Source organism: Galeopterus variegatus, unplaced genomic scaffold, assembly GCF_000696425.1.
Source record: "Galeopterus variegatus unplaced genomic scaffold, G_variegatus-3.0.2 Scaffold151, whole genome shotgun sequence".
Lineage (NCBI taxonomy): Eukaryota > Metazoa > Chordata > Mammalia > Dermoptera > Cynocephalidae > Galeopterus > Galeopterus variegatus.
Genome location: NW_007726262.1, coordinates 439,092 through 455,046, shown reverse-complemented (window position 1 = coordinate 455,046; position 15,955 = coordinate 439,092). Strand labels below are relative to the sequence as shown.

The window sequence follows — 15,955 nt, the reverse complement described above, 5'->3', positions numbered from 1 at the left end:
CGGGGGCGGGGGCAGCAGGGCCTAACGGGGACCAGGGGCTGCGCGGGGGAGAATCGGAGAAGCGGGGGGGCTCCTCGATCAGGGAAGGGGAGGCGCGGAAGCTCTCCCCTGGAGCGAGGGCAGCGATGGGGAAGGAGAATGCGGGTGAGGGGGGGAGCTGAAAAGCGAGGACCCCCTCCCTCAGTCGCCATCTTGTCTCTCCCGGGTTCTGGAAACCAAGCCACCAAGCCCCGCCCCCTCCGCTCCTTCCAATTGGCCAGGTCAGAGGAGGGTTCCGCCCCCTGGGCGTCCTTTAGTCCCGCGGTTCCCCCTGAGGGGCAGCTGAGGCGGCCAATGGACGCTCGCCTCTCTGCCCCGTTCGTTCGCTGGTGCTCGCTTTCTGTCTGAGCGTCGGACTTCGAGTCAGTCTGTCCCTGGTGCATACACTCCCTCCCTTCTTGAGGGGATGCCATTTCCCTTTCTCCTTCTTCAGGGGGTCGATTCTTCTGGAAGAGGTGCTCCCTTAAAGGGTCAGGGGCCTTGACTGGGGTCCTTCCTTGTCTCATGAGTATGTTGTGTGGGGTGAAGGGCGTACAGTCCAATTGCAGAAACTCCTTATTCGTCAGGGACCTAGGTGGGGTGAGCGATTGGGGACTCAGGGGGTGCCGAGAAGGCCTCTGGGGGGTGTTGGGGATATTTTGAAGGTGTGTTTGTGGGAAAGGTTGTGAAGGTTGGAAAACTCCCGCCAAAAAAACGTCTAGACTGTAAGCTGCTTGTGGGCGAAAACTCATTTCCCTCAGCAGCAGCCCTTCCCCTTCTGCCGTTTGCTCTGCCGTCTCTAGAGGCTTGGATAGGATGGAAGAGGTTTCTGTAGATATTCGCTGCTTGGTTGAGAGAAACCGGGGAGGAAGAATATAGAGTGGCTTTAATGAGGGGAGGGGCCACGCCTTCTCTCGAAACTATTCAAAGTTGGTTTTTTTTTTTTTTGTCTTTTTCCGTGTCCGGCAACGGATCGCAACCCTCAGTGTTGCCCCCGTACCGGACCGGGGACCGGCAATGGGATCACAACCCTCGGCGCCGCTCCCGCGCCTCGCTCAACCAGTGAGCGGGAGCCGGTCTGTATGTGGGATCCGAACCCTCGGGCGGGAGCGCCGCCACGCTTCTCAAGCGGCGCACTATCCAGTGCGCCACCGGGCCGGCCCCAAAGTTGGTTTTGAGGTAAATGTTTTTTGGAGGAGTGGGTAGTAAAGTAGGTCTTTTGGCCTCAGCTTTCCCGGGACTTGGCACTTGTGAGGAATCTAGTGGCCAAGGGCTTCTGGAACCCAGACAGAATTGCTTTGATGATTCTGTTGCCTTTGGCTCCACATGGGGTGTGTGCCTGCCTGTCTGGCACTGCACCTCAGCCAAGTTGTTTTGTGTGTTTGTTTGTTTGAGTCACACTTTGGGATTGGAAGGCGTTCTAAATAAAGATGTTAATAATACCTTATTAACAAATAGCAATCATTGGGACTGGCTGGTTAGCTCAGTTGGTTAGAGTGCAGCCTTATAACACCAAGATCTGGGTTTAGAACCCCCCGTACGCGCCAGCCGCCAAACAAACCCCGAAACAAATAGCAGCCATTAAGAGGTTGATTTTTGTTACCCTCGTTTTAATGATGGAGTGCGGAGACACGGATTAAGTGACTTTCTCCAGGTCACGTAGGGCCAAGATTAGAACCTAGATTGACCCAGAGTCTCCTTTTGTACCAGACCATGACATTTCTGTGGTGTTCTTATCTACCAGTGAGATGAGTTGGGCAGATCAGAAGATTTGAGTTCAAATTGTATCTTTAATACTTCCTAGCTTTGTATTGAGTGACTCCTTTCTGAGTTTGTTTCTTCACCTGTAAAGTGGAGGTGATAATATCTATACTATTTCCCAAGGTAGTTGTGAGAAAAGTAAAAGGGCTTTGTAGTTTGTAAAAGTATACTAAATTATCATCACCGTCTCCACTTTATAAATATGGTAGGTCCTGCAACTAAGGTGACAAACTCTCTGCCTTTCTCCTTAAAATCCTCTTCCTGTTGGTACCTAAATCTCTGCCCACACTGAGGTGCACCATATCCCGAAGGGCCTTTCTTGGTAGTGATAGCCTGGTAGTAACTGCTTATCACAGTTTCTTATGAACTTGTCATTGTTCCCTCCATCCAGAGAATGATGTGGGAAACTTTAGGGCTTTCTCTTTGCTGCACAAGGATAGACTAGATATAAGTATTTTGGGAGAGAGGGACTTTTTGAGGTTAAAAAAAAATGCATTGAGAGTTTACCCCAGATACTGCCCTGATCACTTTGGCCTTGAGTCCAATGAGTGTCCTAAACAAGTCACTTAAAACTTTAGTGATCTCTTGGAGCCACTCCCAGAGCTTCCAGGGTTTCTTCTTAGAAATGTACTAACTAGTGTATCCTGGATGCTGCCTTTTGTAGGGAATACCCTGCATACTGTAGTTTGAAGCCCTTAGACCGCATGTGGTAGGCATTTCAGTTGCCTTCACCTCTTCACCCCTGGGCAGGGTCAAGTGATAGGATTTCTGATCATGGTAAGATGGGTTGGGAGAGGGCTCTAGACCTGTGAATTTTTTTTTTTTTGTCCTTTTCGAGACCGGCCATACCGTGCTCAGCCAGTGAGCGCTGTGAGCACACCCGTCATCTCTATATAGGATCCGAACCTGTGGCGGGAGCGCTGCTGCGCTCTCAGTGCCGCACTCTCCTGAGTGCGCCACGACCTGTGAATTTTTGATTCTCTCATGGGGCCCGGTGTTCATGTACAGAACTTGAAAGCAGAGGATGTTCTTGTTTTCTTCTTTTCTGAAGCTTTAACCACCCTCTCTTTTTACATGGTTAGCTGTCCCATAGCCTTGTGTACATTATTAGAACTTTAGATTTTTCCCCATGTCACATTGTAATGATCTGTTTACTTTCCTCCCCCATCAGTCAGATGGAGCTCCTTGAGGACAAGGGTCATGAGTACTTGATTTATCCTTTCATTCATCTAATACTTAGTGCTTGTTTAGGAGCTGGGCACTGCTCCAGCCACTGGGGATGCAGCAGTGAATAAGACAGGCAAAAATACCTCCCCTCATGGAGCTTACATTCTAGTGGAAGGAAGCAAACTGTAAACATAATAAATAGGTAAATTATGTAGCATGGTAGAAGATGGTGAGTGTTAACAGGGAAAAATAAAGCAGGATAAAAGGTAGATTGCTGGTGGAAAAGAGGGATTTGCAATTTTAGAGTGGTCAGAGGTCTCACTGAGAAGTGATGTTTGTGGAAGGACTTGAAGGAGATGAAGGAACTAGCCATGTGAATGCCTGAGGGGCAGGTTGTTCACACAGAAGGAACAGCCAGCCCTCTTGGTGGCCACTTGACCATATGGAAGGGATAATAAGTGCATGCATGTATGAACATCCAGCTCATGGTCTTCTGGCCTTCTCTCCATAGGCCTGTCCCCTTGATTTCCAGGTGCCATGAGGAAGCCTCGCCGGAAGTTGCGGCAGAATGCCGAGGGCCGGCGTTCCCCATCCCCCTACAGTCTCAAGTGCTCACCCACCCGAGAGACCCTAACATATGCCCAGGCTCAACGGATTGTCGAGGTGGACATTGATGGACGCCTGCATCGTATCAGCATCTATGATCCACTCAAGATCATCACTGAGGATGAGCTAACTGCCCAGGATATCACCGAATGCAATAGTAACAAGGAAAACAGCGAACAGCCTCAGTTCCCTGGCAAGTCCAAGAAACCGTCATCCAAGGGTAAAAAGAAAGAGTCCTGCTCCAAGCATGCATCTGGCACCTCCTTCCACCTCCCACAGCCCAGCTTCCGCATGGTGGACTCGGGCAGCCAGCCAGAAGCACCCCCACTACCTGCCGCTTACTACCGCTACATTGAGAAGCCACCTGAAGACCTTGATGCAGAGGTAGAATATGACATGGATGAGGAGGACATTGCCTGGCTAGACATGGTAAATGAGAAGCGGCGAGTAGATGGGCATAGTTTGGTGTCGGCAGACACCTTTGAGCTGCTGGTGGACCGGCTTGAGAAGGAATCATACTTGGAGAGTCGCAGCAATGGGGCCCAGCAGTCACTCATTGATGAAGATGCCTTCTGCTGTGTGTGCCTGGATGATGAATGCCACAACAGCAATGTCATTCTCTTCTGTGACATCTGCAACCTGGCTGTACACCAGGAGTGCTATGGTGTCCCCTACATCCCTGAGGGCCAGTGGCTGTGCCGCTGCTGCCTGCAGTCTCCCTCCCGGCCTGTGGATTGCATCCTTTGCCCCAATAAGGGTGGCGCCTTCAAACAGACCAGCGATGGGCACTGGGCCCATGTGGTATGTGCCATTTGGATCCCTGAAGTCTGCTTTGCTAACACCGTGTTCCTGGAGCCTATTGAGGGCATCGACAACATCCCACCTGCCCGCTGGAAACTCACCTGCTATATCTGTAAGCAGAAGGGGCTGGGCGCAGCCATCCAGTGCCATAAAGTGAACTGCTACACAGCCTTTCATGTGACATGTGCACAGCGGGCTGGACTCTTCATGAAAATTGAGCCCATGCGTGAAACCAGCCTCAATGGCACCATCTTTACAGTGCGCAAGACTGCCTACTGTGGGGCCCACTCGCCGCCCAGTGCTGCCACTGCTAGGAGGAAGGGTGACTCCCCCAGAAGCCTGAGTGAGGCTGGGGATGAGGAAGGTCTGAAGGAGGGTGGTGGGGAAGAGGAAGAAGAGGAAGAAGTGGAGGAGGAGGAGCAGGAAGGCCAAGGCGGGGTAGGCGGTGCCCTCAAGGTAGTGCCTAAGAAGAACAAGATGAGTTTGAAGCAAAAGATCAAGAAGGAGCCAGAGGAAGCAGGCAGAGACACACCCTCCACTGTCCCCATGGTCACCATCTCACAGATACCCTCTTATAGGTGAGCATGCCCAGAAGGGCTCCTTATGGACTCATGTTTTTTTCTTGGGCTAGTGTTGGCCCTGATCCAGGCAGTCCCGAAATACAGTTGGTGATTGTCTGTTCTCTTCTGTGCCCCCAAATTTAAACTTCACCTTTGGGTCAAGGTGAAACAAAATACTTAAGTTGCTTAGAAACTCAGGTGACAGGATATCTAAGGCAGTATTTTTCAGCAGAGACACTACATGGCATTTTGAATTTCTTTTCTTTATTTATTTGTTTATTTTTGGTGGCTGGCTGGTAAAGAGAGGGATCTGAACCCTTGACCTTGATGTTAACACCATGCTCTAACCAACTTGAGCTAATCAGCCAGCCCCATTTTGTACAGGATATTCTTTATTGTTAGAACTGTCCTATGCATTTCTAGATGTTTAATATCCTCAGTCTTTGTAAATGCCAATTGCATCCCCTCCCCATTACCTGGTCTTTGTGGCAACTTACACATGTTACCAAAAACCATTAGGGACATAGAACTATTCTCAATGGAGAACCACTGTTTCAAGGGGTTAGTATGGATATCTGCTGTCCTGCAAGCTCTGGGCTGGGTATGATGGGGCATTTGTATGAGGCGGGGTGGTGTGGGGAGAACATGGTATTCCTCCTCTTGAGAAGCTTTAGATTTAGGGGGAAAAGATCACTCAGTTCAGCTGTGTAACTAAGCTGCCTGGCCCCCATTGAGTCTGTAGAGAGACCATTCTATCTGTTTTAAACCATCAGAGGAGTAGCTGGAGCTGTTGGAGGGATGGGAGTTTGGCAAAGAAGCAAGAGACAGAGAAGATCTTCCAGTAGAGGCTCATGTCAAGGGTGATATTCATTAAAAAGTATACAGTGTTAGAGCAAGATGGATTCTTGTAGATTATTTATCTAATATAGTCCTTGCACCTTCTCCCACACCCCCAGATGAAGAAACCGCGGCCACAGGAGGTAAAGTTGTTCACTTATTTATTCATTCAATGAGGTATTTATTGAGCACTTACTACTTGCCACATCCTGTTCTAAGGGATGGGACCAGATGGAAAGCGATAGACCCTAGACCACAAACTAGGGCTCATGACGCCTCTTGGTTGTGTTCTTGCTGTCCATCTATCTTGATGAGAACGGTAGGGAGAAAGGAGTACTGGAGGGTGGTGGTGAATGAGTTGTGTGAGGGGATTAGGCAGACTTGCCATGCTGGGAAGAAGACAGAAGACTGGGATCAGGAGGAGGAGGCTCCTGTAGAGAGCCTTGGCCCAAACTAGAATTTCATTGACTCTGACCATGTCTTCTAGTCACAAAGCTGTTCTAGGCTATCCTCTTTCCTGAGGTGAGTGGGTCAGTGCTTAGTCCCCATCTGTAGGGTGGTTATGCCTGGGGATAGACTCTTTAGTTATCATGTCTGCTCTTCTACATGCCTCTTGCAGGGGCCAGCATAGCATGCTGGCTAAGAACTGGATACACCTTCGTCTGAATCCTGCTTCTATCACTTGTACCTGTGTGACCTTTAGCAAGTTGCATAACTGCTCTAAGCTTTAGTTTATTTATTTGTACACGAACCCACCATATGGAGTTGTGAGAAATAAATGAGATGTTAAAAGCAAAGCACTTAGCACAGTGCCTGGCAAATAGTAAGTGCTCAATAAATGGTGGCTACTGCTGCTGCTGCTGTTTTATTATTATTATTCTTTTCCCTACCTGCAAATGCTGTTGGGACTCTCCATGGCCAAGAGGTTGTAGAGGGAGGGGGCTGCCTACATCTGGGCAGGTGTGCTTGGCATGGGCGTTGGTGGGATCTGTACTTTGGGGAAATGCCTAGGCCTTAATTTGTAAGCTTGGCTTTGGGGCAGGAATGTCTGATGGTGGAAAGGAGCAGGGCCTAGGTGAGCAATTTCCTGCCCAACATGCCCATCCTTCTTAGGTTCCACCTTCTTGTTTAGCTACACTTATCTTCCTTTCAGTGGAGTGGGATGAAGAGAAAAAACAGAGGAAACACCACAGGAGCTCTAAGGCCTGTAGATAACCAATTTGGGGACACACCATGGTATAGCAGAGAGATTGGGGATTAAAATACCACCCAGATCTACCATCTTATTAGCTGCATTAGTTACTTTGACAGATTATTCAGCTTTTGTTCCTGAGTTGCCTTTCCATCTTTTGTAACATGGGAATATTACCTACCTTGCAGTACAGGCATTAGGATAGAGATTGTAGGCTCTCATTAGTTCTTTTCCTACCCCTTTCCCTTCCCTGTAGATGTTTTTGGTTTTGGTTAGTTTAACTTGCTAAGTTCTCAGATTCTCCATTTTTTTATACCTTCAGATCCATTTTTTTTTGTTGGTTTATTTGGTTCAAAATTAGACATTTTTAGGCTGCTGAGATTTTTGAATGAAAAACCACAGGTCAAACATCTCTCAGGGGTTGAATTTGGGCTCAGCAAGCAGTAATCTGATATACTCCTGGTGGTTTTTCTTCCAACTTGGTTATGGGCTACCCCCTGGTGTGGTAGGACCCTCAGCCACAGGAGGCAGAAAATAGTGGCCACATTGCCCATAGTTTACTCAAGTTCCTGTTGCCTTTTGCTGCCTTTATCAAGAGGAGGGTGGGGATGTTGGCGCATAGGCCTGTTTCTCCGTCAGTACCTGGAATATAGGAGTCCAATCTGGGAGAGGGTTCTTTTGGAGGATCAGGGCTGCCAGATAGAAGGTGGAAAAGCAAGTGAAATACCTCAAGCTGAATCTGAGCTGCTTTAACTTTGCTGTCCCTTTCAAGCCTTTCTCTGAGGTGAGGCATTTGGCCATTTTATTCTATCTTCCTTCATAAGGTTCAGAAATGAACCAGGGTCTGGATAGGATGAATGGGCTATACTCTGGGCTGCCCACTGACCCTGTCTTTCACTTCCCTGTGCCTCTACCCAAGGTTGAACAAGATCTGTAGTGGTCTGTCCTTTCAGAGGAAAAACCAATTCATGCAGCGGCTTCACAACTACTGGCTGTTGAAGCGGCAGGCACGGAATGGTGTCCCTCTCATCCGGCGCCTGCACTCCCACCTGCAGTCTCAGAGAAATGCTGAGCAGGTAGGTACGGTGGTGATTTGGGGCTAGTGGAGGGAGACAGTGAAGAGAAGGAATGATGGCTGGGGCAGAGCTGGCACCATTCCTTGAGCCCTCCACAGGGCCTTTGCCTATAGGGGATCAACCCTCTGGGTGGTCTATCCCAGGAATGACTTCTAGCACTACAGAGATCTTCAGACTAGACAGCAGCCCTTTCTGTATGGGAGAGGCTTGACTTTGGAGCAAATTCTAGGGCAGAGTGGAGAACAAGCCCAGCTTTCCATATGTGTGGGGAAAACCCTCTAGACATGGCAGAAAATGAGAAGTGGGCTGAATGAGAGCCAGAGCAGCTACGTCGTGTGATTTAGTAAAAGGTGCCCTTTCCCAAGATGGTATACTGCCATCTGCCAAAGAATGTTTCGTTTGTAAATATACAGTTTACAGTCTGAGTTGTAGTGCACAGTCTGTCCATTTGTGGTGGTTGTTAGCCATTAGCCATGGAGTTGCTGCATATGTAATATTTTCTGCTCCTAATTACTCTTCCACTTTTAACATTTTTAGTTCTCTCTTTACCTAATCTATTAGTTTTTTCCTGCCTTTAAATATTCCCACACTGCTGCTCTAGAGGTGAAGCAAGCCTTTATGTGACACTGGTGCCTTTTGCATTCTGTCTGATCTCACTTTTGCCTTTTGTAACTAAACTCCTGAAGTGCAAGCCTATATCCAGTCCCCCTCAAACCTTTTGGTCCACCTGCTCCCCTAAAACATCAGTGACCTCTTCCCAGCAAGTCATTCCTCAGATTCTCACCTTACGGATGGTTGGGCTCCATTTGATACCATGGATCACCCTGTGTAAGAGTTTCTCTGCAATATTATTTCACACCCCTTTCACCCCTCTGATTACCCTGTGCCAATCCCACTTCTTGCTCTTTAATGGTAATATTTCCAGTGGCTCTGCTGCCTGCCCATTTGCTAGGAGAACAATTGAAAACAACTGTGAGGCAGTAGCTTCAGAGTTTTCTCTTGTCCTCATCCTTTTTTCTGCCCTCAGTTCCTGTGGGACACCTCCATGTGGATGTTGTTACCTGTAACTCAAATGTTAGAAATTGAACTAATTGTCTTCCTTCCTTTCAGTTAACTTAGTTCCCTATTATTGTCATGGAACCGTTCTCCTCACTTCATATCAAAGGTTTCCCACCTTGGAGTTACTTTTGATACTTCCCTCCATAAAGGGCCACAGTTAATCATTCCCTAAGCTGTTTTGGGGGATTTACGAAATATGGCCCTTTGTCTCCATTCTACAGCTACCCTACTTATCCATGTCCCCTTAATCTCAACAATACCTTTCTAGGTGGTCTCCAGCCTATAATTATTTCTTTGCTCTACAACTGGTAGTGTCTTACTCACATACTGTTTTCCATCCTGTCACTTCTGTTTTCAGAATATACTCTGCCTCTCCAGGCAGGCCAAGTCCAGGCTTTTTTGCCTAGCATTTGACTTGTCAGCTGGATCCTAGATCTTCCTTGGCTTTTGTGGTTCTCCAGCATCTCTGCTCTGCCCAGCTTGTTTGCTCACCAAGCAAAGAATCACTAATTCTGCCTTCACATTTCTGCCCCTCCATTTCCTTTGGTTCCAGAAGAGGCCTTTCTTACTGCTTTGCTCATTCATGTTCATCCCTATATGTGAAACTGTAGTAGGGTTGCTTCCCCCAGGAATCCTTTCCTGACCTAACCCTCACCTTCTCAGATCCTCTCTTTATTTTGTATCCTCTCAGCATTTTATATTGTTTATATATTATTATCCGTTTTTGTTGTTTTTATGCTAATATGCTCTTGTGCTTCAAACCCTGGGTCTCTTCTTTCCCCCCGCTACAACTATAACCTCTTCTAGGGCAGGAATCATGTTTTTTTGTTGTTGTTTTACCATACCCTGGTAAAACAACTAATCCACTTAGTACAACCTTATAGTAAGAACTTCACTTTGTTTTTCTAGCCAAGTCAAAGCTCTAGAGTGAAATTCTTTTCATCCCCGAGGTGTCTATTCGTTTTCTTTGAAATTTTTTCCAGCCCTGAGGGGCATAGCTGCTCTCTGTGTCTCTGTGGGTAGGAGGATGCAGTCCCAGATCCCACTCTAGCAGTGGTTATTGTGCTGCAGCGAAGAAGTGTTATAAGGCCAAGAATCCCAGGAGGAAGGCATGGGGTGCAGGGGGGTTGGAAGGGCTCCTGTGGACAGTGGGACAAGGGAGGAGGCAGGATTCTTACCTGCTGAAGCTCCATGAGGCTTGGACAGGGAGATGAATATGGGCAGGAAGGAAGTTCCCAACTTCTCCTCTTCCTTTCTGCAGCGAGAACAGGACGAGAAGACAAGTGCAGTGAAAGAAGAGCTGAAATATTGGCAGAAGCTCCGGCATGACTTGGAGCGGGCACGGCTGCTGATTGAGCTGATTCGGAAGAGAGAAAAGCTCAAGCGGGAACAGGTAAGAAGGAGCCCCCAGCCCCAGGGTTCTTGTTCAAGGTATCTTTCTCCCAGAATTAGTGTGATATTAGAAGACCGGTGAACCCCTGCCTGTTGCCAGCTTTCTTTCTCCCCTTCCTGCCCAGCAGTATGGGCTCTGAAGTGTGTCTACTCTGTATTAGGTGTAGTGCTGCTGATGGCTTCTGTGTTTTGGTGCTCCTGGTAGCCTCAAGCATAAACTTAATATCATATGCCTGGGCCCATCCCTGGAGTTTCTGATTCAGGAAATCTCGGGGGAGCCTTGCCTTGAGTATTTTGAAGACCTTCTCAGGCCATTCTAATGGTATTGCCAGTTGAGAACCTCTGGCCTTGGAGCTTCCAAGGGGTTTCATTTGGTCCTTAAACACTTATGGTCTTGAATCATTTAAATTTTACAACTTCTGTTCAAGGAGATTCTAAGCCTCTGAGCATGGGGATTGTTGAGGTACGTATATAGCATAGGGGTTTAGGAACATGAGCCATGGTACCAGACTTCCTAGGTTTAAATTCTTTCTCTGCTACTTACTCCCTGACATCAAGCAAGTTCCTTAATCTCTTAATATCTCCGTTTCCTTATCTGTAATATGGGGGTAATAATAGAGCCTAAATTATAAGGTCGTTGTGAGGATTAGATGACTTATGTACATGTAAGGAGCTTTTATAACAGTGCCTGGCACATAGTAAGGGCTATAGAAGTGTCAGCTGCTATCATTATTATTATTGTTGATACTTGTCTTAGTTTTGTTTTATATTGGTATAACAGAGTACCACAGACTGGGTAATTTGTAACGAGCAGAAATTTATTTGGCTCATGGTTCTGGAGGCTGGGAAGTCCAAGAGCATGGCACCGGCATCTGGCGAGGGCCTTTGTGCTGTGTCATCCCATTGCGGAAGGTGGTAGAGCAAAAGGGCAATAGGTAGAGAGAAAGATTGTGCTGAACTTGCTTTTATAACGAACCCACTCTAGTGGCAACTAACTAACCCTCATAATAATGACATTAAAGTATAAATGGCCTAATCACCTCTTATTAGGCCTCACCTCTCAACACTATTGCATTGGGGGTTAAGTTTCTAACACGTGAACATGGGGAGACACATTTAAACCATAGCAGTACTCTTTGCCTCACTGAAGTGCCTACTGCAGCACTCTGTACATGGCAGAGAGCAAATACTATTAGTTGAATGGATGACAAACCAAACCATTCTCTCTAGTCCAGAAATAGCAGCATGCTTCAGGGGCCTGAGTTAAAGATTTTTTCTTTTAGGGCTGGCCCATGGCTCACTTGGGAGAGTGCGGTGCTCATAACACCAAGGTCATGGGTTTGGATCCTATATAGGGATGGCCGGTTCGCTCACTGGCTGAGTGTGGTGTTGACAACACCAAACCAAGGGTTAAGATCCCCTTACCAGTCATCTTTAAAAAAAAAAAAAAAAAAAAGATGTTTTCTTTTCTCTTTCTCCAAATCCTACTTCACTGTTCAGCCCTAGCACAAGCCCTTCTCTAGCAGACCAATAGCCCGAGTTTCCACCTTTGAGCCTGGGTGGCTCTCATCATGCTTAGCGTGGACGGCCATGGAGGACATCTCAGAACCTTCTCCATGGGTTCAAACTGTCTGTGCTATCCCAGGCTTGGTCCCACAGCTGATCTACTCTTCCCCCTTTTGGTTGAGAGAAATGAAGAGGAAGAGGAAGCCCTGACCCTGGAAAAGTAGCCAAGAGGCAAGAACTTTTCATGGTTTAATCTGTAGCTTCCCAACCTTTTCACGTAGGGCGCATGTAGGAAATAACATTTATACAACATACTAGTGTAAATATATGAGGCTGCTTGCCACTTCACTGGTGAGCCTGGAGGCCATGGTCACCACAGGCCAACCCCGATGCTCCAAGGGCTGTTGGGATCAGTATTTCAGCACCCTAGGTGGGAAATTCTGGTCCAAGGCACATTTTACATCATTAATGTGCTCTTTGAACAAAGTCAGGCCTGGGTTCAAATCCTGTCTCTGTTTATTTTTTTCTAGCCAATTGACCTTAGACTAGTGATTCCCTTCATCATGTGAGGTTTGATTCTCTCCAAACCTCAGATTCCATATTTGTAAAGTGGGGATGATGATTTCTCTTTCAGGGTTATTGTGATAATTAATCGAGGTTCATACAAGTTGAGAGGCAGTGTTGCATAACTATGTCAAGAGTACTCTTGTGGAACCAGATTGTGTGGGACTGAATCCCAGCTCTGCCTCTTATTAGTTATGTGGTCTTAGGCCAGTTACTTAGTCTCTCTGTGCCTCAGTTTCCTATTTGTAAAATACCTCATCTGTAGCTACTTCCTGTACTCATTTATATTACATAAAATGCTAAGAACATTACCTGGCACTTAGTAAGGACTATAAAGTGTTAATTATTATAGTTGTAATAATAGTGATTATTATTGTTAATTGAAGTTTTGGTATGATGCTTGATACATAGGGAAATATTCACAAAGTAGTAGCTGTTGGGATTATTATTCCTAGACTGTGACTTAGGTGATAGCTCCTTATATACTAGTCAGCTGAATATCCTGTGAAAACTTGTTGTCATGATTGGTGAAAGCCTAGTTATCAAGAAAAAGTTTCAGTCCCTCTTTGCAGGGGATGTCCTAATCTCTTCCCACCTCCCCGATAGGTCAAGGTCCAGCAGGCCGCTATGGAGCTGGAGCTGATGCCATTCAATGTTCTGCTGAGGACAACACTGGACCTTCTGCAGGAGAAGGATCCTGCACACATTTTTGCTGAACCTGTCAACCTAAGTGAGGCAAGTTCCCCTCACTTCCTAAGCAGTGAACCTCTCCTGAACTGGAAATAGGATCTGAATAGGCCAGGAGGGGGCTGGGCCACAAAGTACAAAACGGGGGTGAGGGTTGGGGGTGGTGACTGTCAAGGCTAGCAAACTTGCCCCCTGGGGGGGGGGGGGCAGCAGGCCAGGGTGGGCCAGGTCCCTGGGGCTCTGAGTGAGGCCAGTATGGCCAACCCAGAAAATGAGGAAGCCAAGAGGGCCGGTGAAGAGTGCGCCTGTTTGGCTAGTAAATGGTTGTTGTAATTGTACAGGTTTTATATGTTTAGGTTCCAGATTACCTGGAATTCATATCCAAGCCAATGGATTTTTCTACTATGAGGCGGAAGCTGGAGTCCCACCTGTATCGCAACTTGGAGGAATTTGAGGAGGACTTTAACCTTATAGTAACCAACTGCATGAAGTATAATGCTAAAGACACAATTTTCCACCGAGCAGCTGTCCGCCTGCGGGACCTGGGAGGGGCCATCCTGCGGCATGCCCGGCGGCAGGCAGAGAACATAGGCTATGACTCTGAGAGGGGCACCCACCTGCCTGAGTCACCCAAATTGGAGGACTTTTACCGCTTCTCCTGGGAAGACGGTGAGAAGCCTGGATGGGTGGGGAGAAGAGGGGTGAGGAGGAACCACAGGGACAGAGCCCAGAGAGGCAGGGATCAGAGTGGGTCTTGGGGCTATAGTCTCCATGAGCAAACCTGGGAGTAGGCACAGACTGGGGTATACCTGCTTGGTGCTGGAATAGTTCCAAGGGTTAAAGTTTAACTAATGCACTGAGCACTTTTTGAATGGTAGGAAAGGAGAATCAGGTGCTATCTGTCTGTTTGAAAAGCTAAAGCCTCACCAGGGGTTTTCCTCTCCTGGATCCCTTCTGTATGGCATTGGAGCACAGGGCAGGGGGAGTGTAATGCTGGTGTGTGTTTGACTCATTCAGAAGAGTGCAGGTGGAGGACCAGAAAAACGGAATTGCCCCTGAGCCCTGCGTTCTGCCTGCCACTGTTCTCTGCTTCTTTATGGCAGCAGCCTAACAGTCACTCAGGCCGGGGGATTGCCAAGCTGCCTCGTGCCTGCTCCATGGAGCCCATAATCGTGACTGTGAACTACTTCCTGCAGATGTTTCCCAGATTCTGACCTTGTCCAGTGGCTGCCTTGCGGGCATTGGTGTTGCAGGGCCAAGGCCCCACAGTGACGCTGTTGGAAGCCGCTGGCCAGGCATTCCAGGAGAATATTTTGCATCCAAAGGATTCAGCCCCTTCCCCTTGCCATGGGCTGGGCAGGTCCTTCAGCCCCTTCTGTCCTCCCTTCTCCCTGGCAGTGGACAACATCCTCATCCCAGAGAACCGGGCCCATTTGTCCCCAGAGGCACAGCTGAAGGAGCTGCTGGAGAAACTGGACCTGGTGAGCGCCATGCGGTCCAGTGGGGCCCGCACTCGCCGTGTCCGTCTGCTGCGCCGGGAGATCAATGCCCTTCGACAGAAGCTGGCGCAGCCGCTGCCACCACAGCCACCATCACTGAACAAGACAGTGTCCAATGGGGAGCTGCCAGCAGGGCCCCGGGGGGATGTGGCTGTGCTAGAACAGGCCCTGCAGGAAGAGCCAGAAGATGATGGGGACAGAGGTGAGAGATAGTCATGGGCAGGCAGGGTACTAGGGGTAGGGGTGGAGGGGAAAGGTCTAAACTGAAATCTCATAGTGGGAATATCTTTCCCTGAGTTGAGGTCTGACCCTTGTGGGCAAGCAAAAGCCCTTGGAACGGTCACACTTTCTATATTCAGGGATGATACTCAAAATGTTTAACTATCAGTAGAGACCAACATTTATCCGTCAGAGTAGATGTTGGCTGTTGTATTGGAGGGGACTCCTGGGGGCCCCTGATGTGGATATTTAGTTGCTGGGTTGTAGGAATTTTCAGAGAGTTTCAGGTGCTGGAGCCCAGCAGCTGTTTACTAGCCAGTGAAGAAGTTTTTCAGTATTTTGCACCCAATATGGCTGTATTGTACATATCAGTTAAACATCAGCCTACTTTATACCATCATGTAGAGAGGGTCTTAGGGCAGGTTGGATTAGGGGGAGATAGCAGAGAAGGAAAGACCCTAAAGATGGCCTGGGTTCTTGAGCTCCCTCTTGGTTTTGACCCCAGGTGGCCAAGTCTATAGACCCATCCTAAGCAGAGGTACCAGACTGCAAAAAAACAGCTGGGGAGGTGATTTTCTGAAACCCAGGAGCCTTATAAGCTGAGCTACTTCCCATCCCTCCCCTTCATTGGGACAGAATTTTCTCCCTCATACCTTGGATCTGAGCCTATGGCTTGGGAGAGCCTGTCACCCACATAGTCCAAAAGGCTGGGAGTCATCTCCAGTGGATAGGGGCCCAAATTGCAGGGAGATTTGGTTTCAGTTGGTCTGGGATGGGGCTTAGGCATTGGAATTTTTAAGAAACTTCCTAAGCGAGTCTAAGACATAGCCAGAGTTGAGAACTACTAGGGTAGGTAAAACTTAGTCCTACTTTTTCTTTGCCTCAGATCAAAGGGCTGGGATGCATCTCAAGCCTTGTAATAGCCCATGGTTTTTGGTCCTTGGTTATCAGTGTCAGTATGTGGCTTGTAGGGGCAAACTCTTTCTAAAATATTCAAGCAGGTTCTCTTTT

At 48.0% G+C, this 15,955-nt stretch overlaps 1 protein-coding gene across 3 annotated transcripts in view; it reads left to right on the top strand.

The window, feature by feature from the left end:
• Positions 1-467: 467 nt before the first annotated feature.
• BRPF3 (bromodomain and PHD finger containing, 3) overlaps positions 468-15,955 on the top strand; it is a 35,272-nt gene continuing 19,784 nt past the window's right edge. For all 3 annotated transcript variants that reach the window (XM_008591914.1, XM_008591924.1, XM_008591919.1), the window contains exons 1-7: positions 468-494; positions 3,458-4,931; positions 7,862-8,018; positions 10,339-10,470; positions 13,146-13,274; positions 13,583-13,895; positions 14,625-14,927. In XM_008591914.1, coding sequence (XP_008590136.1) covers positions 3,484-4,931; positions 7,862-8,018; positions 10,339-10,470; positions 13,146-13,274; positions 13,583-13,895; positions 14,625-14,927 — 2,482 coding nt within the window. In that variant the 5' untranslated portion in view covers positions 468-494; positions 3,458-3,483. The remainder of the gene's footprint in view (positions 495-3,457; positions 4,932-7,861; positions 8,019-10,338; positions 10,471-13,145; positions 13,275-13,582; positions 13,896-14,624; positions 14,928-15,955) is intronic.